Source organism: Triturus cristatus, chromosome 7 (genome assembly GCF_964204655.1).
Source record: "Triturus cristatus chromosome 7, aTriCri1.1, whole genome shotgun sequence".
Lineage (NCBI taxonomy): Eukaryota > Metazoa > Chordata > Amphibia > Caudata > Salamandridae > Triturus > Triturus cristatus.
This window is the reverse complement of record NC_140590.1, coordinates 1,126,880,314-1,126,906,803: the sequence shown is the minus strand read 5'-3', so window position 1 is coordinate 1,126,906,803 and position 26,490 is coordinate 1,126,880,314. Positions and strand designations below refer to the sequence as shown.

General features: G+C 41.3%; 1 protein-coding gene across 2 annotated transcripts in view; it reads left to right on the top strand.

Moving 5' to 3' along the window:
* The first annotated feature begins 5,078 nt into the window (after positions 1–5,078).
* Positions 5,079–26,490, top strand: part of LOC146811213 (uncharacterized) — a 63,541-nt gene continuing 42,129 nt past the window's right edge. Inside the window, exons 1-9 of one of the 2 annotated variants that reach the window (XM_085618246.1) lie at positions 5,079–5,188; positions 6,379–6,456; positions 12,901–12,941; positions 13,841–13,906; positions 14,219–14,284; positions 14,771–14,824; positions 19,926–19,967; positions 23,764–23,838; positions 26,332–26,397. In XM_085618246.1, the coding sequence (XP_085474372.1) occupies positions 5,140–5,188; positions 6,379–6,456; positions 12,901–12,941; positions 13,841–13,906; positions 14,219–14,284; positions 14,771–14,824; positions 19,926–19,967; positions 23,764–23,838; positions 26,332–26,397 (537 nt within the window). In that variant the 5' untranslated portion in view covers positions 5,079–5,139. The remainder of the gene's footprint in view (positions 5,189–6,378; positions 6,457–12,900; positions 12,942–13,840; positions 13,907–14,218; positions 14,285–14,770; positions 14,825–19,925; positions 19,968–23,763; positions 23,839–26,331; positions 26,398–26,490) is intronic. The other variant, XM_085618247.1, reaches the window with a different exon arrangement.

Genomic DNA, 26,490 nt, shown 5'->3' with positions numbered 1-26,490 from the left:
AAGATTCAATGACCAGCAAATAGAGTGCAGCCAGTATTTTTACATGGGCTGGGGTGACCAGGGAGCAGGCTGTAGGTGAATTGAGCACCTCCTCCCGGTCTGCAACCAGACATATTGATGAATGTGATGTCAAGAATCAAACATAAATAAGTGTTGAGGGGCATGCTTGTAATTTTCCTAACCACTAGCAATTACTCAGGGTAGCATTCCAACCCAACCGTTCTTTTGCCCACTATCCCACCTCATTTTTAATCCAGCCATTTGCAAATCAGTCTTGATACTGCTCCAGTAGGAAGAGTCCAGCCGGAACTGTCAGGCCAGGTCTCCCTGAACCAGACCACAAGCAACCCAAAACCAGCTTCACCCTGATTGAGGGTTTACAGTTAAATCTAGCCTGGTTCCAGTGGACAGTGAGCATGGGAACCATATCTGTGCATACCCTTGCCACTTAAGGCGCCATATCAAACACACAAAAGTTGGAGGAAGGCATGCTTACAATGTTATCTAAACACTGACTATCACTCGGGGTAGACTTCCAACTCATTGTTCTTTTACCCACCATCCCACCTCAGTTTGGACCCGGCCATATGCAAGTCACTGTTGACCCTTCTCTAATGGGAACAGTTCAGCCTGAACTGCCAGGTCAGGCCCTCCCTGAGCTGAAACAGGAGCAACCCAAGATTGGTTTCACACTGATTGGTGCTCTTTAGTCCAGTGTAGTGACTTCCAGTGACACAATGAGCATGGGCCCCATGTCTGGGCATAACCTTGCTACTTACGGCAATATACCAAACACACAAAAGGTATGATTTGCATATGAGTCTAATCCGAAGTGTCTTGGTGGTCAAAGAACGATGGGTTGCAATGCTAACCCAAGCAATTGTCAGTGGTTAGATGTATTGCAAGCATCCTCTCCTTACCTTTCATGTGTTTGATTTACTAGCCTAAGTGGCCTAGGGTATGTACTGATGTGGGTTTCATGCTCACTGTGCTTCTGGAACTAAGCTAGACCCAACTTAAGAGCCCCAATCAGGGCAAAACTGGTCTTGGGGAGCTTTAGTCCCTGTTCAGAGAGGACCTCGCTTGGCAGTTCAGGTTGGACCGTTCCGATTTGAGCAAGGGTAAGACAGATTTGAATGTGTTTGCATCTAATCCTAGGTGGCATTGTGGACAAAAGAACAATGGTTTGGAATGCTACTCAAAGCAATTGCCAGATGTAAGACTTATTGCAAGCATTCTCCTATCACCTTTTTGATGTGATATCAAGAATCAAATCAGGTGTGAAGCAGAAATCATAATAAACCTGGACCTTCCCGTCATAATGATTGTCTGCCTGTACATTCTGTCCCTCCTTCTCCCACCCTCAAGGAATTGTTCCTCAAAATGAAGGGCAATGAGACAACAATATTCACCAACATGAGGAAAATATGTTTGTTCTGCATTTTGATTTATTACATGGGTAGGCTGTGTGTGACTGATTGATCTTACAGTGATGTTTAGTTGGAAATGGGTTTGCTGGCATCATGACTGCTGATTTCCACACTCCCTTGCATTAGCAGGAGTCTTGGATTTGAATGAAGGTGTGTTCCCTATATGTATTACTTACAGAAGCAAACACAATTAGTGGTTTTCATAAAGCAGTTTAAAAACTATCTCAAATAAAATGTGAATAATTTTTTCTCTTTTTTCCTATTTCCCTTAGGTGCTGTTAGTACTATTCCCCTGCCTCCATTGATTCCCATGAGACCCCCTTGCAGGACCAGTGACTGGCCATCTGCAGTGCTTGAGTTACTTCAAGAGTTGGTTGGAGTAAATTTGAGCGTGCTCAGTCTGCAGTACTTTTGAAGTAGATGTTAGTGTAACTTTGACATTCGTCTTACTCTTTTGTAGGAGTGGTAATACATTTGCATGTGCCTAGCTGGGCGTCTCCTTGTTTTCCTTTTCAGTCCTCCGATTAAGTAGTAGATATTCTCATTAACCAACCACTTCTCCGTTATCCTTCAACATTTTCATCAGAAAATGTATATCCCCTTTTGCAGTGTTTGCTGCACTTGTGGCTGAAATCTTCACGCATAAGGGAGGGGGCAGGCATAGATGGGGCTCACCACCCACATGTTAATGAATAGCATTTGTGAGTAAATAAAGTAGGCCTGCTGGAGGATACTTTTCATGCTTAAAAATGATTTGCTACATGATGCCCATAATAGTAATCACCAGACTCTATATTTATTAATGCAGCGAAAAAGCTCATGTATAAAATGTATTTACTTTTGGCCCCCATTATGAGTCTGAAGGAGCGGTATTCAGAATTTGAAATTACCAGGAGCTGGAACACCAACTGCCTGCCTACACCTGGTTAAAGTAGAAAGGATCAGTGAACAGAGTTTAAGCCTGGTTACCACCGTCTTTGAGTCAGTTTTATTTTGCGACTCCTGAATAGCGATTTTTCAAAAATTCACTATTTGCGATTTTTTGTACATTGATTTGCGATTTTATTTAGCGATTCCTTATTTAGCGAATCACAAATTAGGGAGTTGGTGTGGCATATTCGCTAAATAAGGAATCGCTAACTGTTTTACTTTAATTTTAGCGATTCTTTATTTTGCAAATCGCTTTTTCTATATCTACATTTCACATGGATTATTTGCGATCGTGATTCTACGAATTTCTGCGTTTGCGATCTCAAATTGTCTACCTACATCTGGCCCTAACTCTCCATTTAGAGGATTTTCATATAAAAGGCCAAATTCAACATCACTGTTATTGCTCGCTTCATTTCTGCAGCTCTGATGAATGTGTTCAGGAAGGCATTTCAGCTGGAGTCATATGGCTTTCTTGCTGATTAAAAACTAGTACTTAGAAGCAATTTGAGAAGACCCTCATAGTTGGTGAGCCAAGCCCACTAACAAAGAGGTAAAGAGGTGGATCTGCAGACCAGCTTGTGAGGTTTTCTGAAGTGTGCAAAACTAATGCCTCGAATGAGGGCATGGGTGTGGACTTTGAGTGTGTGAAGTTGCAAAGTTGATAACAATCCAATGTAACATTCTGTTCAAAATTTTGCAAACTTGGTGAAGATTATGGAATTTAAACTGTGAAAACAAATCCACCAAAACACTTTAATAGAGCTTGAATTTTCTTGCTAAAATTTAGGGGAGAGATTCTCTTCTGCAAAATATTTTTTTTCAAGAATTTTCACTCACTGAGAGAAATTCTTCTGCAAAATATTTGTTTGCAAGAATTTTCACCCACTTTATGTTACATGAAATGTACATATATTTGCAACCTTCTGGAAGTGTTAAGTATGTCAATTTGGCAAACATTTTTATTTCAACCTCTTCTAAAAAGGTTCCTCACAACGTTTTTGGTCTCCAGCAGTACACTTGGATCACTAATACCTCCTTAAAGACCCATGGCAAGGTGAAGCAAGGATGAGGAATCATCTTCAAGCCTTGCCTTCATCCCATTGGTGATCACAACATACTTTTAAAGTGGCAACAATTAAACCGCCTTGAAAAGACGCATTGTGCATCCTGTGGCTGAATAGAAAGATTCAGGGCTTTTAAAACTGTAGTGGTATTTTATTTTCACGTTTAGGGTCAGATTTACAGACATTTTGCTCGGTGTTTGCATGACAAAAGTGATGTAAATCAACACAAAATGTTATTTTTGTTATTTACTTTCTAGAAATTGCCAAAACGTATCATCAAACAGTGCTACGCATCAAGGGGGCATTACATGGGTGGTACATGGGCATTTCCATGCAACCACGCATGCTGTTTGACACAAAATTCTATCAAAAATTTAAGACAGCTTTTTGCATCAAAACTTAACGCCACTTGAAAGAAGGTGTTAGACGGAGAACTGGCTTCATTTCTCCTTTCTTTTGTGACTTTGCATGTGTGCTGCACTATACAGCACACAGTGACATTTGGAAACGTTTTCTAGGCATAGAGTTTGTAATGGAAGAGAAGTCTTCCAGTTCAAAACCTGTGCTAAACATATGCACACACCCTTGCACTGCGGCACAAAGGTGTGTGCATGGCGCTCAGTAGTAAAATTCGGTGCTGGCGCTAGGGAGAGGAGAGGAGAGAGCCATAACTCTAGACTTGGCGCTCTCCTGCTCTCTCTTTCTCATGCAATGGGGCACAGTATTTGTGGCTACTGTGCTGCCTTGCGTAAGAATTCATTAAATCTGGCATTTGGTTTCAGACTCACGTTTAGAAATCACAAAATGCAATATTTCACTAATCTGTTCCTTTTCACAACCATTAAATTCAAGATGGTGGTATCTTTGCATACACAACATTACCAGTTCAATCAGACACAGGGCATGACGCTATTTATCTCAACTGTGGGGTTCGGCATGAACCTGGGAGGTGCACTCCCACTCAGAGTGATGACAACCTCTGGAGCTCAGTCTGACTCAGCTGCTTCCATTTCCTCATTGTTCAATGAATCCGGAAAACACTAGGCCATGGGCACAGCACTATCTTTTTGTCCATCTAGACAGTGGAATGAAATGTGCCCACTGATCCTTCTGCAATGAGGGGTAGCCACATAGTAATCAGAGGGTTCCCGGCCACTGAAAAATAACTTGAACATTCCCCTCCATTCTCTTCCAGAAGACAGTAAACAATATAGTGCAACCAATATTGTCACTGCTTTTTATCCTCTGGTTCTAGCAGGTAAGTTAACTGTCCGATCTGGAGAATATGGGTATTGTCCCTGCAACTGGAGGAAGTCTGGAATTATCAGGAACAGTAATTTAAAAAACGCTACTTTTTCACGACTCAAAATATCTTTTAGATATGGCAATAGTCATTATTGCTGGGAAAAGAAGGTGGTAGGTAAAGAAACGTCAGCTCAAATCTTAGAGCCCTGGGAATGTTTACTTTCTGCTTAGAGGTTTAGTGTCAAGTGCTAGATGTTTGGTTTTGACATCTGACTGCAATGAAGCACATTAATTCACCACTCTAGGATGTGTGTTGTTTGCTGACCATAGCACCTGCCTTGCCACGTCACTCTGGGGGTTGAGCTGTAGCATCCGAGATTGGTACAAGTACAGGGTCTCTGCCCAGAGCTTGTCATCAAGATCCAAACAGGTTAAGCTTGACATCGACAAACTCTCCTCTCGCCAACATGAAGATGGTCATTGCCTTCCTCGTAGTGGCTCTCTGCTGCTCCCTTGGTAAGAAGCATATTCTCTCTCTAGAGATTCCCTGATAAAGTTAATCCAAATTCTAGTTAGTTCAGAAATGATTGTGTCCTGTCCAACCAGAGGTAACTTTACTGTCTGCACCATTCATTAATCTGAGGGTGGTAACAAACTACTGAACCAAATCATGCTGGGTCCAATCAGTGGTGTCCAACGTAGGTCAAGGAGGGCCATAACCATGCCAGGAAATATAAGTCTACATGGAATGAATTTTAGCAGAACTAATTTACATTGTTTGTGCTTATCCTAAAGTTCTGGCATGGATCAGGTGCTACTGAACCTACGCTGGACACCCCTTCTATACATTGTTAATGCCTCGAGCTTGGCAAAAAAAGACTGCAGCTCTGTCCTTCCAGTAACTACTGACTTGCAAACAGCATGATCCGAACACTGAGATTGAATCTCAAATCTAGAAGCCACTGTGCCTGAATACATATTTTTCTGTTTATTTATTTCTTTGTCTATCTATTCATGTATCTATGTATGTATATAATTACTATTAATTGGCAGAAGGATTTTGACATGAACCATTTCGTGATGAATCTAGCTCAAGAGGGCAGTCTATCGGTCATAAAACGTTTGATTGGGTTACACTTTTAAGAAAGCAGTGAGGAGCAACTATGACGAATAAAAATGCAAAAATGTAAACATGTATATCATATACATATTTACATCCTTTCCATTCAGTTGATTCAGTTCCATCCTTCTTCCACTTTGACTGCCAGACACACTCACCCAGCAGGATGTTGTCTGTTTGTAACTCAGTTTATCACTTCATTTGAGGTCCTGCCTCTGTCACAGGCACATTACATATCGAATACCCTTCCTTAAACATGTCCTCTGACAGCAGGGTCTTCAGTGGTGTAAACAATCATTTAGGACTGCTAAGTCTTCTCTTTATGCATCAAAATTAAAATGTAAGGTCTGACTCTGCAAAAGCAAATTCGGGGAGACTTTGAAACATTTGTGGGATCATGTCTGAAATCCTTGTTGGTGAGGATCATTTTTCTGCAAAATGTATTGATTTACCAAAAGAACAGAGCAATTCCTCAAATCGCATTGCAGAACGACACGGAGGAGGTGCTAAACATGAAAATCTGCTTAGCTCTTAATCTTAAGGTGCAACTGATCTTCAGACACATAATTTCAAACTTCTTCTGCAGGTACCGTAAACAGCATTCGAAGGGACCGGAGACAAGTGCAGACTGTGAAGTACACCTACTATCAAGGCGGGTCTTCAGGTAAAGATGCTGGATGTCCTGAACATATAGGGCAGACGTGTTCCTATAAATGTTACATTTTCATTTCACCAAAATAGAGAGAAAACAAACAGTAGAAGGACAAGTTTGGAAGTACAAGTCTTTCCTCCCTACCTCTGACTTGGCCCAACTTAACTGGCTAATATTCAACTATTGGGCTTTGCGTATTTTGCACATTTTAATAAAAGTGGTTACATTTTTTCTCTCTTTTAGGGTCGAGCCTGCGTGAAAATGCGCTAGAGTATGCTCTTGCTTGCAAGGCACTATTGTTTGCAATAACGGGCTTAGAGCCCACCTATTGCTTACTATTTGCTGGTTTTAGAGGCACTTTTCTTCACTGCCTCTTAATTGGCCAGTGCAGATCAAGTGTCACTTCCATTGCCTTCTGTGGAGCAGGAACCAAGCACAGTTTTATTTAAGTTAATGAGTGTCCGTCCGCTGCTTGTGCTGTGATTGAGGTACCATTTCTATTTTGCCCTCTCACTGTCCTGTCTGGTACTCCCTCCCTCCTACCCCCAACCTTTTATTCATAAAATCTAAATAACAATTTCGATTTGCATGGCCTCATAGATAAGGAGTAAGAGAAAGCAGTGCAAGTCACTGTGTTGCGTTACTCAATGGCAGGAAGGCGCTCCATTGGCGTTGTGGTGGGTTTTCCCATGCAACACTCATGGATTTTGACACTGTACTGGAATTACTTAATCACGTAAACCTGGAGCAGTGTCAAAACCTTTTGTCTCCCAGAGCAGGTACAGAGAGTAGAAATATTTTTAGTTCTCCTCGCTTTTTTACTCTTTTCAGTGTGCTGCAGAATATCACACATAGAAAGAGAAAAACTCCTCTTGGGATTGTTTTTGCGCAGGAAGGTGCCCCCTTGCTGCAAAACACAATCCAGCATCCAACACAGACAGCCTTGCACCATGATGCATAGATGCCTGCATTGGCACTTGCAGTAAATTGTATGCCAGCGCAGTGGGAAAGGACAGGAATGCACCGTATTTCATAAATTTGATGAATTCCTGCCCTTTCACATTGATGTTGAGCAGTGCAGCAAGAACACTTTCAACGCTGCCCTAGACAATTCCCCAAAAATGAGGCCATTAAGTTACTCTCACCTGCGAGCACACAGCGCTTCAATGGTTCTGGCCCTGCGTCTCTTCGTGCATTGCTTGTTCAGAACATCATACCTTTTAAAGCTCTGGCTGTTCCCTTCCCTGCCAGCCAGAGGCAGCTGCAAAGTCAATCAGAAAGAATTACTGCAAAGAAACAAGGAGAATAATTAGATTAAGGGCAGACCTCCCAGTACTCAGTGCTTTAAATAGGCCAGTACTGTTCGAAACTGAGTGCCAGAATTTTTTTATTTTGAGGGGGAGAGTACCAGCACTTCTCAAGAGAAATTCAATACCTTTAGCTGGAGAGTACCGGCACTTCTCAGAAATAAGCAGGTACTCTGCAACTGAGTACCTGCACTTCTATTTTTCCATTTCAAGCTCTGCCAGTACTGCAGAGTCCCCCCAACAAAAGAAGCTGGTTGGTCCTTTGTTATCTAGTCCTAATGTTGCTGAAAAGGATTTGTTTGGGCAGCTATACATTCTTATTAGTAAAATCAGCCTTTACCAGTGCTTTAAACAAAAAAAATGTATGTGAGAGAGGGGCTATGGAGAGATATGGGGCACTTATGACCGGTGGTCATGAGGAAATCTGAGGAGGAGGTCATGGGATGGCGCCAAAAATGATTGTCATTTGTCACACGTGCTCCAACAGCGCGAAAGCCGGCCCTGCTCACTGAGAAAAAAAAGAAATATGCATTCGCACAGCTGGCTCTACTCCTCCTGTGCAGAACTTCACCTTTTCTACATTTTTGCAAACCGGGAACAAGAGCTCCTGGGAGAGGTGCATTGACACTTTCAGTAGTAAGCTTGGCAACTTCCTTTGTGGCGCTGCTTTTCAGCTGTACTGTTGGCAATGTTTGTGAATTGAACAAACACACATATGTAGGTACAGGCCAAGTCATAAACATATTTCTGTACTTTTATTTTATTAAAGCGACTCAAGCCCCAAATCTTTGCAGGACAGCAATGATTATTTTGTCAAACAATAGAAGAATGTGGTGAACTAGGTATGTCCCCAAAAGTGTTATAACACATTTGGAGTGAAATAAACTATATATTCGGGCCAAGTGGGAAAATGCTGCTCTCTCTTAGGGGGTTATCGGCACAAAACAAGGCATTGCGATTTAAATGTCATGGCATGCCTGCATTCCCAATGTGTACAATGTAACCTGGTTGTTCTGCTTAATATTGTTTCTCAGTCTTATGCCTGAGTTTCCTAAATAGAACAATCCAGACTCTTGTCTTTCACACATCTCTCTGCAGGGGGCTGACAACAAGGCATGAGGGTTTTCAAGCACTATATCAATGCTCACCAAAGGAAATAAAATAAAAGTAAAACAATATAGTAGCTTGTCTTGTAGGTCGTTGCAGACACCAATACAATTCTGCACCTGAGAGCAGGTTCTCTTCCAATTAAGTCTCTTACAGGCAGGTGGTCTAGTCCTAGTGATGAAATCTGCCCTGCTTGTGGGGTACAAGCAGAATCTATTGCCCATTTTCTGTTTGTCTGCCCAGCATTAGTTGTTCCTAGGCGAGTGTGGTTGTCACCATTGTGCAGGAACCTGGGTACCACGAGCAGTGCCTTTGCTCTAAGAATTTTATGCACCAGCACTTCCCCAACCATTTCTATCCCATTAGCAAAATTTTTGGGTTGGGCATGGACCTTAAGGGTGAAAGTCTGCACCAAATTATAGATAATTCCCCTCCACGCAACCCATATTGCTGTTGCCTAGCGTGAAACTCTATAAAATGATTTTACAAAACGCTGTAGTTGTTGATGGGGGTCTATTAATTATGTATTTTCAAAATTGCTGTTAGTTCGATCAGTTTAATGCTTTTTAGAAATACCTTTTTAACTTATTTATTGATGAATCTAAAAATTTTAATGTGTTTTTATATGTAATGTTTGATTTATGTTTGTGTCTTTTATGATTTTGTTGAATCGAATAAAGACTAAGTATGGTAAAAATTCTGCAGTATATTTACCTTTTATAATAATAAGCGATAATTTCTATCTACACAATTTCCCAGCCCCTTCCGATTTCTACAAAATATTATGATTGACAGATAGTAATACACCTCCTCCATGTGATAAAACGTGTTCGATCCACTATCTATTCATCTTAGACAGTGAATCATTTAGAGTATTTTTCTCTCGATTGTTGTAAAAGAAGATTCATTCAAGAGTGATCTCATGGTAGAGGTGCCCAGCACTGGTTCACATGAAGCGGATTCATGTCAGACGCTCAAGATAGCACGTGACTGGGTAAATGATTCCCATTGAAATGCATTGTTGGGGTGTTTTGTGGGTCTTCTAAAAATCTTGCAAACACGTGGACCACATATACCAAAGGTAGACATCCACACTGTTGGGAGACTGCCTCTTCATGACATAGTTCTTGCAAAATGTTGCAATATCAACTTGATAAACAAAAACATAAAACACAAAACCCTTCATTTATAACATGCTGTTTAAGAATGTATATACACCGAATTTCACTTAAAATTCAGTTTGCAATTACTGTATCCAATATAATATACACAAAATAAAATTCTGGCAATACAGATGACACAACACGAATGAGGAGCAAATGAATTGTGATGTAAAAAACAAGTCCTCCTCCACAATTTCTAAAAACTTGAAAAACGGTTAAAACACCATGTCAAATACTTATATCAAACTCTGAAAAAGTAAAAAAATGTATCATCAGTTAGAGCCATGTTCCACAACAGAGCAATTACATGCTCTCTATGCTTTAGAATCAATGTTATATTATTCGTTTTTATGATGCAAAAGGAGTACAACATACACCCCCACAACCTCCTGGCTGGCGCATTAAAGGAAAGGAAAAAGAAAGGAAAGGAAAAACACAAACTCATTTTAACTTCACCTCCCCCCCCCCTCCAGCTCCCTTCTCCTCTCCTAACCAGTGGCACTAGGCCCATGCCAATCTCTGGTATGTCTGCGATCCCAAACAGGAGAACCCCCAATATTTGGCACTGGTACGGCCCTTCCTAAAGCCCCACTATGAGTTTTGATGAATTCTGTGTGTTTATTCCAAGCAGCGAAATTACTGGTACTAGCTAATTTTGTGACACAGAATTCCTTCTTTTATGAGTTAAACCCTTCCGAATGGGGAAAAGTCTGCAGACCTGCATCACCTTTCACAATTTCACACACTATTCCTGATTCCAAGGGGTTTAAGACAGGTATTTACCACCTGCTCCAAGCACTGGTAACATCTGCAGCACCTCTGTGTAAAGGGATGGAAAAGGGAAGGAGAGAAGGTCATCTAATGGAGGAGAATTACACGCATTCACCATACCTACGCTAAGGATCAGGTGGGGGGGGCAGGACATGTGTACAGTGGTCCAATGTAGATTTTTCAGCTGGCAAAATTGTCCAGTGCTACTGCACCTGGAGTTTCCGGGGATATGAACACCGGGTTACTGATAATAATGGTAAGCAGAATGCTGCACTAGAAATCCGCTCCACACTTCTTGTAGTTGAGGCATAAGTTGAGGCATGTACATGGAGAGGATGTGGTCTCACGGCTAGACTGCCGACCTTGGAGCTGGGAAACCAAGGTTCGAGCTTTGGGGTCTACTCCACATCCTGTGATTATGGGAAAATCACGAAATCTCCCCGTGCCTACCCAAAAAAATGAATGTGTCCTTGTGTAACTTAACTGGTGCTCATGTAAAGCGCTCCAATAGCTTCGGGTCGAGTTTGCGCTGTATAAATCTGTAAAAAAAAAGCCTAAAAATGTTTTGGGGGTCTTGCCTACAGAAATTTTTAGCTGTCTGTTGGCCAGGCCTATTGTTTCACAAATATTTAGAATGGCTTATGGGTTACTTCATTACACATGATTGAAGGGATTTGTAGTCTATCTCCCTTCCCTCCTCTTGATTCAATGGTTTTCCTTCTTATTTTTGTGTTTGACCCACCCTAGAGCATTTCGGTCTCACATTATTTTGATTGGGTAACCTGTATCCGTCCTCTGCTGATGTTTAAGTTTCGACATTCCAACCATCATCTCCTTGTGCTTGCATTCAGGAAACTACAATGTTCTTTTATTTCCAGGACTTCATGGGAGTAAATATGTTTTCCGGCACTCTTGCCTGTACGCTGCTTTTTCTCCTCACATTTTCTCCTCACATTGCCTCACCAATGTGCATGTTGCTTTCCCCGATACTCCCAGCTTTTATTTCTTACTTATATTTTTTGTAAATATAGGCCTTGATTTGTGTCTTCCCCTTCGCTCCCTCCTATCAACAGTGTTTTCTTCCTGCCAACTCTCCACCCCTCCCATTCCACACCCTCCCATCCCTGTGACATCTATTTGATTTTAAAGTAGTTTATTTATGTATTGAGTTGTGGGCCCGGCTGCTGTATTTTGCTACTGCAGCACAATGTTCTCAAAAGGAGCCTTAACACACATTTTTTTAATGAACTACTCCAAAGTAATCATCTGCCATCTTGGAACAGTAAACTCAAAAAAAAAGGAAATGGCGATCCTATTATGACCTGTGTATGTGCATGCATGATAAATCATGGTAGTCATAGAAGAATGGGTATCCCTAAATAGGAAATCAATTTCAACATTGTCAAACATGCGTGTGCATGCATCTTGACGCATGCTTTGATATTTCTATATAGACAAGATTTGGCAAAGCCAAAAGCTCATCCTTTTAATACAAAGGCATATTGGCTTCATCAGAGCTATTTCATAACAAAAATCGACAATTGGGACTTCCATTTTAAATGTCAATTCTTCACTTTGTCCAAACGCTAAATGTACCACAACTAATGGTGCATTAAAATGCAGCTTTGGATGGTCTCTGACTTTTGAATATTCTGGACACATAAAGGATTCTATTACCTTAACCTCTTAGTGGATATGTATTTATTATGTTGGGTACAGAATACAATGCACAAAGGCACCTACAAACAATCATTCATTATTTTATTCCTGAGAAGTTACCATATGACATTTTAAGATTATATCTACCAATGTTACTCCTTACTGTTTACCTGTCATGGAGCAGAGTACAGCCCATACCACAACCAGAACTGGGAGAATAAATTTAACAAACTACAACCCTAACAGTCCTATATTTGCATTGCTTCTGTGAAAGTCGATCAACCCAACAGGAGTGTCGCAACACAATACTACTGTTGCCAGTCACGAGTAAAGTCCACCACCAGAGATGCTTCTCCTTGCATTTCCTTTCAGCCAACCTCACACAAGAGACCAGATCACACACTTTATTTAAGCTGCTATGGTATGCTAAATGTTTTATTTCATTCCAGGTGGATATACGGGAAGTGTTAAAGAACAGAAGATGTATTCCGTAAGTAACAGGGCAAGCATATGGTCTTAAGACACATAGGGGTGCATGGAAAGTAAAGGGGTATGGGGTGCAGCTTTTACGCTGTAGGAACAAATGGTGAACAGTGCTGACAAAAGCAAACAAAATAAAAACCATCAGTGTCTGTCACCAGTCAAACTACAAGTCAGTGGTGTACCTGTGGAATAGTGTGTGGTGCTTCACATTAGGTCTGAGTGGTTATGATTGAAGAGTTTGCTGTGGTTCTCCTTACTCCATCTGTAGGTGTTTGTGGGAGTTTGGTGCAGTGAGAAGTTCTCTGCTTAATTGTTTGGTATCACTGGTGGGTGAGGAGTTCAAGGACTTAGTATTTTCTAGTAATCTTTCAGGGGGTTTTATATTTATAAAGTACATTTGAAGGGCAGAGTTTATCCCACTTAAAGCCCTTTCAATAGTATATTAGAGTTGATTCAAGATCTTGACTTCATGGCCTCATTTTGAGAAGGACCCCAGGAACACCTCTGAGGTTAACTTGAAATTAGTAGGTATTGCAGCATGAAGTAAAAATGGATGTGTGTTTTGCTCTGAAGTGGTCCTGAAATTTAGATTTTTTGTATTTTGCTTAATTTCATTCCTAGTTCATTTATTAACTGTTAAAGCAATGGCAAAACCTATGCAGTTGATTGTAGTATTTACTGTCTGTCAGTAATTTCCCCAAAAAGTACTTACACCTTTGCTCAGTACTAATTTCAGCAGAACAGTATTTTACTGCCAGGAGTAATTTTTATTTAACCTAGGTCCTGGTGTTTGTGGCAAAGTTGAAAAGACTGAGTATATTAATTCAAATTAGGCTTCAGATGGATATTTATAAAATTGCTTTTTGATCTAGGAATGTACTGACTTATTCCTAAACTGTCTTGCAGAAGGATCAAGCACAGATGTTTGCCTATTTATTCCAAGGGTCTGTCTGCCTCTACAATGCAGTCCGGGTAAGAGTCTCTGCATCTTACTTTAACACCAAATCCAATACGCGGGGGTGAGGGTGGCTGAAGGTGCTCTGTTGCAATGAGAGGGGGATGGGAAGGTAATGCGTTGATGCACCTGTGCTCTGGTTTTACACCAGGGTAGCTCATTTACAAACGACCAGGCTGGTGTCCCTCCTATATCCATCACATGAAGGTCCCTGCAACTTCCTTCCTCACACAGAGCCACTTGGCACACAGTACATCACCGAAAACCTACCCACCTGAACACTTTACAGGCAAATACTGAAGTAACTCTCTAATCTTTGTTTCTTTCAGAATGGGCCTGTGAACAAGAAAGCAGAATCCTATAAATTTATTGTAGAAAACAGCATCAGATTTGTGGTAATGATAACAATTTTAATTTCATGATATTTTGTGTGTGATATTTGACTCTGAGACTCAACTAGTGTATGTTGTGTATCTGAGTAGAAGAAGCAGCCACTGCTGTTTGTCGAGGAGAGTACTGCGCAAGGGGTTTTTCAACGATGCCAGTGATGCATTTCGACAGTCACGCACAGGGCAGGTCTAGCGTTAGGGGGAAGGAGCTTGAACTCATTGTGTCCTTAAATCCACACATTGTTGCTATATCTTCCACATAATATAAAACCCAGATGAGATTTACAGGGACGTAAACCTGCTTGTCTGAGCCAAGTCAGAAAATAATGTCTTACAGGAAGGGTATTACCAAGTCACGCATCCGGTTGAGTGCACCTTTTACTGCACATGTGTTCCTGAAAAAGTGATGTATCACTGACAGCTGGGTTATCAGTGTGGATGATGTCTTCAAGAATATATATTTACTACAAACCAAGTTCTCTTTACCCTCAGGAAACTACTGCAGCCAGCTGTGGACTCTCTACCCAACAGCTGTTCCTTAATCAGGTAAGAGTTTTCTTGCTCTAGGGCTACCCTATTTTAAACCACTGTGATAGGTCAATTGATTCAGGCCTCAGTTACTGAATATAGTTGAAGCCTATTGGGTGCAGACTTGAGATCCTGCAGGTATGACTAGACCTATGCAAACTGTTTTACATCAGCAAAATATATGACGTTTTTCAAATTTTACTAGAGCAAACTTTTGCATTATTTTTTCTTTAGGGGACTTTTTCTAATCAGTCCCCTAACTGATATCTTCCATGTCTTTTAAACTCAACATTTGCCCACATAATCAATTTTTGCACAGGGTAGCTTGATGTTAATTTTATGAAACTTTATGCAAGTTCCCATGGCATTTTCAAGAGGTCAATAGATAATGCAATTAAGACCATTACGAACTGGAGGCAGAATTAGAAAGGGTCTGAGCCAAAGTGGAAAAGATCATCCATTGAATGTGGAACATGTGGGTCTGCACATATGTGTTCAGGCATAATCCAGAGTTGTTTATACATTGCATCATTTCATGTGCATTTTGTTTGCATGGTGTTTGATTACCAATCAACACAGGTGATTTAGTTAAACCCATTATTGAAGTGTAAATAAATGACATGGAAAGGCTCCTGTTCATAACAACTTTGAATTTTATTACCTAATTCTAATAATTCAACCACAGATGATGCCAAACAATACTTAATCATAAATTGAACTTTCAGTTAATCGATCACAACAAGTTTGTTAAATATGTCCTGTCCTCAGCTCAACCAACCTTAATATGGCACTGGTTTGAGAGAGACCGAGATAGAGGTAGGGCTAGGGGTAGGGGTATACAGAGAAGAAGGTGAGAGGTTAATACAGAGAAGTAGGTGGAATTGAGAGAAAGTCCACTTTCCGAGGAGCCCCTTGGACGGTGGGGGCCCTGGCAATTGCCCACTTTGCTGATGCCTTAAAACTTCTCTGACCATGGTCAGCCAAGGGCTTTGATTCATTCTATGTGAATTTATCTGACACGTATATTCTTAAAATTTCGCATCGATCAGGCCTCCGAAATCTATGCTGGACACGTAAGATAAACCTTTGTCTGTCCTGCAAGGAGAGGATGGTAACCACTAATTTCAACGATTTATTGTTTTTGCCTCTCATGGGTTCTATCCCTATTCTAATAATGCCCTTATATTACAAAAAGCTCACACAATACGAACATGAGGAAAATTCAGGCATCACCACGAAAATTGATGCCTATGACAAATCATACAGGAGTTGACAGATAATCTTCTGATGGGGAGTATGCCTTTCGAGGGGGACATCATCCCGTGAATAAGGATCATCCCTGGCTTCTTGTGCACATCTTTTTACCACACATAGTTCACACTCATATGCAACAATCACTTAAACTTGAAATTACCACACCAAGAATAAAAAATAAAAATACATTCTCTCTGTCCTTACTTTGTAATCCCTTTGCATTTCTTTACCATCACTATTCCCTCTGTGACATATTCCTTCACTCTTTTTAGGACCTTTTGGTAAAGAGTGCAGTTTCTGTCTTCACCTCCCAAGTTTTTCTCATCCCCTCTTGGTGTTCTACTTTTGAGCATATTTTCCTGCTGTAATTCCAATTGTTCACCTTGTCACTGAGCCTATTACCTTGGCATTCAAGTGTAAAATATGTTTTCCTACTTTTAAACTTTGTTACCGTTGCACATGTCCCTGATTTCTTTCAACATTGTTCTTCTTACTCTCTTTGTTGGTCTCCACAGTCTCCTCTGCATCCATCCTTCACTTTGAATTTCTAGTTGTGCTCATCAGTACTCCTCATCCACAAATGTGGTTTTCCTCTGCATCTTGGAAACGGCCTTTTGCCTCTGTGCTTTCACCTTTTCCCTTTGTTGCACAAAGTTCTTTTTCCAACTACAGACTTTCCAAAATAGATTGTGTTTCTAAAGTTTCTATCTTTTGTAGTTTTAGGCCGCATTTACTATGGCTTGGTATCGCCGATGCCTCCTGGTTGACTGACCCCTCCTCCTCAACTCCAACAACCTCTGACATTTGTCAAAACACAAGCAAGCTCCTTCTTTTTGGGTTTGGGGTCATAAATCCCTGACCATATTTATTTACACATATAAACGAGACAAAAAACACATTTTACTTTATGCACAGTAACAAACATTTGTACAGTTGGTTTACAGGAATCAATGCCTAGCCTTAACAAAGACACTAGTACATTTATTTCTTATCCATAACTACATTTCCGTTCCATTGCATCCTCAAAATTCATTTTTGGGTGAGATCATATCTGGCCCCAGTGTCCTTTCCTTTTAACATCCCGTGTCCAATCAAAGCTGCACCTGGGTGAGTGCCTCCTTATGGGAGGACCTCACACAAGGATCTCCCTTACCAGGATACTCCTGTGCAGGGGGCCCATCTGCCCACTAGGACACCTCTCTTGGACACCTCCTACACACATCATTTGCCTCTCCAAGGGCCTGTGCTAGGTTGCGCCCAGTGTGCCTGCAGGGGTGGATGACAGGTAAGGACAGCATGTCAAAGGCCACCCCCAACCCCCTGTGCCCCTGTAACTTCCTTTGAACTCGCTGCCAGCACTCCTTGGAGGGTCCTGTGATGCTGTTCTTATTTTGGTGTAAAAAGAAAAGGATACCTTATATAGAGCATAAATGTCTAACCAATCCTGACCTCACAAGCCACAGGCCAGTATAGTTTACCTGCTATCTGGCCTCCCCCCAAACAAATTGCATTGGACATGTCCTAGCCATGCCACCAAGTCCTCAAGAATATTTTGTTACCTTCCTCAGGGCCGTGTACCCCATCCTTCGAGAACCAACCGCCCACCCTTGATGCACTCTGGGATATAGATAACCCCCCCAGCTGGCTTAACCAACTTACCCATTCTATTGTGCACATGGTTTGGACTGGGAACGATGGCTGACCCCACTCGCACCATCTCAGGAGACTCCTCCTCGTGCCAACCAGGCTTGCAGACAACCAACACAAAGCAAGTCTGCCCTTTCGGTTGGAGAAGAGCCTTTTTTCCTGTGCTGGGAGTGGCAGGGGTGTGGAATGTGTCTAGGAAAGCATAAGCTTGTGGGACTTGCTGGCAAAGGCTGACTTAGCAGTGCTCCCGCTTGCGGTTTCTTCCTGTTGATGCCATCAATAAATGGTCCTAATTGAATTTTCACCTTTCACAGAGACTGGATGAAATGTAAATATTTAAAAAGGGGATATTTGAGACCATTCCCATATTTAAGGTGTGCTCTGTAGTTGGATACCTACGTGCATGAGCCCTTGCTTGTTTGCTTGATACAAACCACTCAGCCACAAAATAGCCTTATCAATTTCTCTTGCCGGACTAACTACATTAGTGAAAACTCGGCCAAATGCATTGGAGCGCTTCACCTGAATTCCAGTTAGACCAAGGCAGACAAAACCAAGTAATGAATGATACTGGTGCAACAACGCAAACAAAGGAACCCCAAAAACCCCCAGTGCCCCCTCACCCCCATAGCCTAGAAGTGCCCACCGGAGCCACCACTGAGTACTGGAATACCGCAATTGCACTTGGGTAGGGCGGGAAATGGCTCTCAAGCCCCTGTGGCTCACGGAGGCATTTGCTGGACCTTGGCTGCCAAGTTGGATGTGAAGATTCTGAAAAAGGATATTCAAGACCTTTACCATAGTGCTGGCAGTAATCAGCGTTGGCCCGCAGGAACCTAAAACAAAGAAACAGAGAAACAAAGAAACATGCGGGCAATACTCTGGGTTCCAAGCACATGGGGTAGAGAGGTGGCATCCTGTCCAAGGCGGCCAGTGGGAAAAAGAGACCCACTTGCCGCCTCTCAGCACCTTTTATGGGCTAAGCTGACAAAATTGCTGGGACAGGCCCAGAAGTACCCGAACGCTTCCGGTACAGCCCCACCGGTCAGCCAATCCTGCACTGACCTTCCCCAGAAAGGTCATGATGCACCACATCCCTGGTTCGGCCCAGCTCACCACCATATGTATGGCTCCCTGAGTTGGGGGAGCCTTTGTAAATTTGTACATGATGAGTAATTTAGTTTCATCTCCTTGGGTAAGTTTCAGTGAGGGCCTGACTTCCTGTCTACCTGCATCTCATTGCTGAGAAATTTCCCACTTCTGGTGACTCATATCTAAATCAAAGACTGTCTAAATTGTGAGTTAGGGTCATGGCCATATTGCTGGTGCGCCACAAGCAAGTGTGGCAGGCCCACCAAATTTAAAATTGTCTGTGTTGTTAACTGCGATTTTGTACATGCCATCATTTACATTTTTTTAAGACAGATTTACAGATACAGATTTCTCTTCTTCAGACACAATATAACTAATTTTCCTCACATACTTCTAATTTTCTTTCAGTGTGCATGGGACAGTTCTGAACTTTTCTGTCTGAAACTGCAATGGAGTAAAGGGCAGACCCAGCAAAAAATACACTAGTAGGAACAGAACTGGGAGGACACACACTAAATTGAATGGCCCTTTTGAAGTCAACAAAAAAAGAGTTTTTGATTGTAGAGCTGGTGGTGATTGCAAAATTAGGTAATTTGGCTTCCCCTACACTCTGAATGAGGCAGGAAAGAAAGAGATAATGTATTAACTATTAATTAATTTTAAAAGGGTGCCCTAGTTCCACCAACATCTATTTGCGGGCTCTTTGATTATTCTCATCTCACTGGCCTTACATTCAGCCTCATATACCTGACCTCATCTTCTGTTTTGTAGTCCACAAAAGAATGGACCATATATTGGTCATCTCAACCCCCTCCTGCCGCATGTGAATTGGTGAATCAGGATTTAGGTAAATGTGTAGATTCCCAATATTGCAATGTATTCACTGACATAACATGCCTTTGCCATCCATCATTCTGTTCGATTGGTTTATTCTAATGATCAAATTAGAAAATGTAGTTCATGTAATCATGTGATTGATGTGTTATGCATGCTTTATGTTCCTTCATATCGCCTATTACAATTTCTCAAATCTGTAAAACCATCCACTGGTCCAATTATTAGGCAAGTGCCAACTAATCGCCATTGTCTGAACCTGAAGCTCAAAATATGTTTTATTTTGTTACAGAATGACTACAACATTTACATGGAACTAGTGAGGATTGCTCAAGTAAGTTTGCCATCCTGTATGTTACTATCGCTAATCTAGGAATAGTTGCACTGTTGTGGCATGTTTCGAAATTCATTTCATGTAGGGATGAGAGATACTAAAGTAAGAGTTGAGTTATCTTTGCTTGGCATTAGTAATGCCCCTGCATGTGCGAATATGTGACGTTACATCCAACACCTTCTACCCACTGCTGCACACCTTTTGCGTTGCACCGGCATGCGATGTAATCGCATGCGTTGTAACGGTTGCGGTAAAAAGGCTGTTTCCCCACGCACACACCAAAATTCACCTTAAAAAAAATATCAAATGCTCTTGGATTTTTTTTCAGGAACGCTTTTATTAGGCTTTACCATGAGCACAATGCACATTGTACATAGTACAGTATCATTTAATGATTCAGATAATCAATGTGTAATGTCCCATTAGGTCACTCTATCACATATAGTAGAGGAAACATCTGAAGGGGACATTGGTCTATTCTTTAACGTAACCGTGACAAATGATATGGTTAACAGTTTGAACAGGCACAGCACTAACAGTTCCAGAGTCAAGATCTGTGTCTCCTATGCAGAGGGGCCTATGTCTGGCAATTTATATTTAGTTCTGTTATCACCCACAGCAGGCACATGCACAGCGTTCCAGCACCACTTCAGCTACACTCAGAAGGGGGAATGAACCAAGGTGGTGGGGCACTCCATGCCTGGCTTTGGGAGCAAAGAAAGAGTGGGGGAACAGAGTCATGACTCACTGTTGGACACCCTTTCCCTGGTCCCCTCAAAGTGGACCTGTAACTCACACACAAAAATATCCCACTCCTGCATGATTGGGACCCTTCATAGGCCCCTCAGCTCCTCCCTGCACAGCGCTGTGGACTCAGATTTACTCCATTTTAACATTGCCAAATACCAGTAGGACATGTTCGGAAGGTAGGCACCTTTCCTGTTCATGGCAGTTGCGTGTTTAGTTATTATTAGGACTAAGTCTATGAATCGGAGTGTTGGGCTTCTCTATCTCGTATGTCAGAAAATCCCCATTAATTCCACCTCCATGGTGCTGAGATCCACTCTACCCGTAACCTCTGCCAAGGCATCTAAGACCGCCCCTTATAATAAATGTGCCTCTGGACAGTTCCAGAGCATATGTGCCATATCTGAATTTCCGGAGTCACATCTGGGGCACACAGACTCGCTTTCACATCTGCGGTGCAGTCTCTCAGAGGTAAAATAGGCCCAGTATAAGATGTTGAGCTGGATGTATTGGAACTTTGCATTGCTGAAATTGTTACGGGGTTAGATGAGAGCCCTATCTAAATTTTTAGGAGTGCTCTCACAGCCAATGTCTCGTTCCCAATGTAATTTTGTAGGCTGCATCAAGTCCCAAAAACTAGAGGCCATCGTACATGTGAACCATGTGATCCCTCACGTAGACTGCGTGGAAAAATGGATGTGTCTCAGGTTCTTGTAATATGCCAAAGCCGCTGTAATTCAGCCAGTGTTGTGCGGTGCACTAGGTAATCGCAGGGGGGGGGTTCTCATGATGTTTGTGTAGGTGCTGAAAGGGTGCAAGATCTTCCTAGTGAAACAAGGTGCCCAGTGTGACTGCCACTCCCACCTCTCAAAGTTCCACCCTCTCACTTCAGAGCAGATGCCTGAAAAGGTCCTATAGATCTAACTCTGATGTCCGGCATGTATGGCACATGTGTCGGAGTGAAGCTCAATAGGGTATTGGAATGCAGGGGGAGTTTACCATTCAGCAACAGAAGTTCATGTATTATTTGAGCAGCTCGGCCCAGTGAGGAAGAGCCGGCTCAGCCAGATGTTGACCGCCCGCCATTTTGATGGCCACGGCGCCACAAGATAATAATGCTCGAAGTTAGGAGCCCCTAGTCACCCCAACACAAAAGGCAGCTGGAGCGACCTCATTGCAACCCGTCTCCACCGTTTGTTTCAGATAAGGCAGCCCAACATACCATGCAGTGTGTGGAATGTGGAGAGTGGTACAGTGACCGGCAGGTTCTGGAAGTAATACAGGAGATGGGGAGCATCACCATCTTAGAGAGGGAAGCTCACCTGCACCATGAGGGATAGCATGCTGCAGAAGGATATCTGTAGCCTCAAGGTGGTAATTGCCCTCGTAAGATTGCCATCACATAGATCATGGGTTTCATGGTAGATGTGACCGCCAAGGTAGCGGAACGTGGATGGTTCCCAGTGCACCTGGTGGGGTCCTGCCATGTGGGGCTGTGGAGGGCATTACGGTATCAATGGAGCAAGACAAGTCTTGTCCCAGTTCACTCCCAGACCTGAGGCATTCTTAAGTTGTTCAAGCACTGAGTTGATGCTCCCAAGTCCCTGTTGGATGTCATGTATGTAAAGAAGGACATCATCCATGTATAGGGAGACCGCATGTAGCACAGTCCCTTAATCAAAGGCTATTGAAAGTAAAAGACTCCGCATTAAACTGACATTTTTGAAATGTTTAGATCTGATGACAGCATTTCCAAAAATGCCAGATTCAAGCACTCACTGTGAAGGGAGAGAAGATTGAATAACTTGAGTGTTCATTACAGCAAAATGAAAATAAATACTGCTGGGGATATGCAGGTGATATATTCTCCATAACATGTGTTAGCAGTATCTCAAAAAATCAAACATCAGAACGCTTGAAACATATTAGGTTTGGTACTGAGGTTTAAGCATATCACAAACAAATACAACCTCAAGACAGAAAGGTGATGCATGTTGGTCGATATTACCTGTCCTACCAAACTGCTAAATAGTGAGCAATATGTGTTTTATCATTTACAGCTTTTCGAAATGACTGATGCGTCGTCCTGTTATTAGACAAATGCCAATGTATTTACTTTGCTGAAATGGCAGCATTTCAATGGAAATTTTATTGATTATTCATTATGGAGTTGCTTGTTGTTTGATACCTTCCCTAAGGACAGAGTGCCATTCACTAATTGCTCTTTGGCACTCATTAACTGCCATACCAACATGTTGGATTTGCAACCTTTTTTCTTTATATAGTAAAGACATTCACACACATAGGCTTTCTTAAAGATACAATGACAATGCTGGTCTTTTGTGAAAAATATATACTATGCACTATTTCATTATTTATACCTTTTAACTTTATCAGTTAAATTGTCAATTTCATCTTCTGGCTCCTTTTCATAACACTCTTGTTTGAGAGTAAAGCCTACTTCTACTAACTCAGTGTAATCAACAAAATGGCTCTTCTCTCTATATGACATTTTCTATTACAGCAGGGGCTGACACAAACGCAGCAAATCGTTACCAAACATTTCCCCTAACAATAGGCCAGACCTATTGGATTTGCCAATGCTTATTTTCTATTCTCTCTGATCAGTGATTCAGTTCTAACAGCACTAGGTGGCACCACTTGCGACATTTTTAAATACCTACATCTGACTTTTCATTTTTATATTTTTTTCATTTGCCTATTGAATAACTTTCAATGTGGTATGACTGCTGTTACTCTTCTAAAGAGAAATCTTTGGCTCATGATCTTGGTGATGTACAAATTGTAATGTTCACTCTCTGTGTAATCAGTATGTTCCTAATTTTGAAAGCCCTACCTTGGTCTTGCATCTTCTCATAACGAGGGTGTAATAAGAAAACAGATGTTTAGCCATGTTTCAATAAAGCAGCATAGGATCATTGTGTTGTGATGTTTTAAAAAAATTGTTTAAGGCTATCTATTCAACTGGTATTAAAATAATGTAATCAATTAACAATCAATAATGTCTCTTTCTCTAAAATGTTCTTAGTCTGGAAATTATGGAGACATTGCATACGTGGAACGTACTTGCGATGGTTTATTTGCTGGTCTAGGAGGAGCACTGGTAGGTTAACTTTCTTACAAAAAAACATGGCGCTTGATAATTTCCTGATTAACTCTACTTATAAAACTTGTTTTTGCATTACATTTACAAACTCTTAAATACACTTAATGCATGATAACCTTTTAGTGTGATATCTGAACTTTACAACAAGATGCAGATCGTAAAGTTGTCTACCACCTGTCAGTCGCACACCTGCCAACATTGAGTGTATATTTCTCACCATAAAAGTTAGGTTGCTTGACACCCACCACTCAGCAAACTACTTCACATAGCTTGGGCTTTCATTCAGTCTGCGTATAAAGGCAAACATTATTATGCACATCAATAACAATTATACAGGTATGCCCTCTGATTAGCAAAGCCAGAATATTCATAGTGTACAAATCTCGAGGATAAAACATTGAATCCAAATTATCCAAAGGTGAGTATATATTTTCTGTACCTAACTCCATGCATATGTTCCTTTGTGATAAATACATCTTCCTGGTATGTAGCTGTGAAGTTGGGAATAGTAAATCTATGCGTCTGCTGTGTGTACTAACTTTTGATATTTTGGTCTACGATGTTTGTCCACAGTATTCTTGTATCTCGATATTCTGAGCTTTAATATTTAGTTGTACAACTATTAAATGGGTGTTAGATGAATTCACCAAAAGGAAACAGTAAATCCAACACACATTAAGATGGAGGAGTAACCTACGGAACCTACTTGCCAATAAGAGGCATATTCCAGTGCAAACCACTTGTAAATATTGCAGTACTACTTAGACAAACCTTGAAACATTGGGATACGATGCTGAATCACTAGACTATAGGGGGGGTGACCTATCAAAGCCATCTTCATCAGAGCTCTTGAAAGCAGAGCCCACTTGCTGGAAGATGGATCCCTCGTTGCCATTGGAATTTTGTCATACAACTGGTAGTTGAACAAAGAGGAATATAGCCAGTACTTTGATCAGGTCCATGATGTCTTCTTCATCTTGTTTCAAACTCTGAAAGGTTTCAGAACATGTTACAAACATCATTAGAGTTATACAGGTCTAGATACACATGTTAACATGAAATATATGTCAATATAAAAATACATGTATTTAGAACATGGAATGTAGAGAATACCTATTATAAATGTAATACAGATCCACTTTGCAGTCCAGGTCTGACAGAGACATATATTTATTGTGTTGTTGGAGAAAATGGCAGGCGACACTGCTGGAAGTGCCTTGGTTACCTGGATTTGAGTGCACATGGCAGTTTGCTCCCATATTGTGTTACACGTTGTGAAAAATTCCAAAACAAATTTCATCAGACAAAATCTGGCAAATGCTGAGTGGAGAAAAATAGCAACACTCTAAATTATACAATGCAAGATGTGAGAACATGCCACATATTAAACTTTTATCTCACATTTCAAGCTGCACATTGTGGTTTGGGAGGTAATACTGCAAAGGGGATAAACTGAGCTCTGTGGTATTCATATTTCCTCAGACAGTGGTATCTCTCGTGATTACGGAGGCTCTGCAAATGTGAGTCTAGAAATTAGGATTAGCAAACAGATGTGAGCACAGAATCTCATAAGTGTTTTAAGAGGGCCATAATCATTGATACCAAACCAAGAAATGACTGCTAAGTGACTCTAATGAATTATCAGTGTGTCTAAGAAAGTGACTAACAACATAATCACAGATCTGTTCATTGTGGCGAAGTAGCCTGTATATGAGAGATCTGACAACAATGACTGCATTTCATGCTTTTAAACGTGTTGCAGACAGTGCAAGTCCTCGTTCTTAGAAGGTAAATAGGCTCAGATTTACAAAGATGTCACGAATGCAGTGCAGCAACCAAAGTTGCTGGCTGTGTTGCGAGAGAGGAGGAGAGCAGAAAACCACCATATCTTCTAAAATATCCTGCTCTCCCCTAGCACTGGTGCACATTTAAGTTCCCTAGCGCCACATACACACACCATTGCACCTTATTACAAAGTTTTCTGCATCATGTCTAGCACAGGTTTTGTACTGGAAGAGTACCCTTCTTTTGCAAAATACTGTTCCTAGACAAACTTTAAAACTTTTCCTAACTTTGGATGTGTCTGCAGCACATATGCAAAGTTGGAAAAGTTTAGAGAAATATAAATGTTTCTTCTTTTTACACTTGCCTCAAAGATTCATTATTTTTTGGTGCAAAACGTTGGCTACTATTGTTAGGAGATGAGGTTTTGCATGAATAACTGTGGGTGGTTGCATGGAAACAACCTTGTACTATCCATGGAACATCCCCCTTGCCGCAAATCAATGGATATTAGTTTCAGCCAACTTTCCAGCACAAAACACATTTTGTGTAACTTTTGTGAGAAAATCTGCCCCATAGATGTAACAGGCAATTGTGGGATATGGAGCCAGTTTACCAATCTGAATGTTCAAATAGATGTTGTTTGTGTGGCCTGGTCTACTTCTACTAGAAGGTGTCTGTGGCTTATTTTCTTCTGTCCTCTTACAGGGTGGAGTTTTGCATGGCCTTGGACTTGCTGCTGGTGAAATTGGCCTATGTTTGACCGGAATATTGGTAAAAGCTCTTTCTTTAATACATACATTCCTGTCTGTTCAATGCCTACTAATTTAAACATCGAAAGATAGAAAGGCAAACATTTTCTAGTGG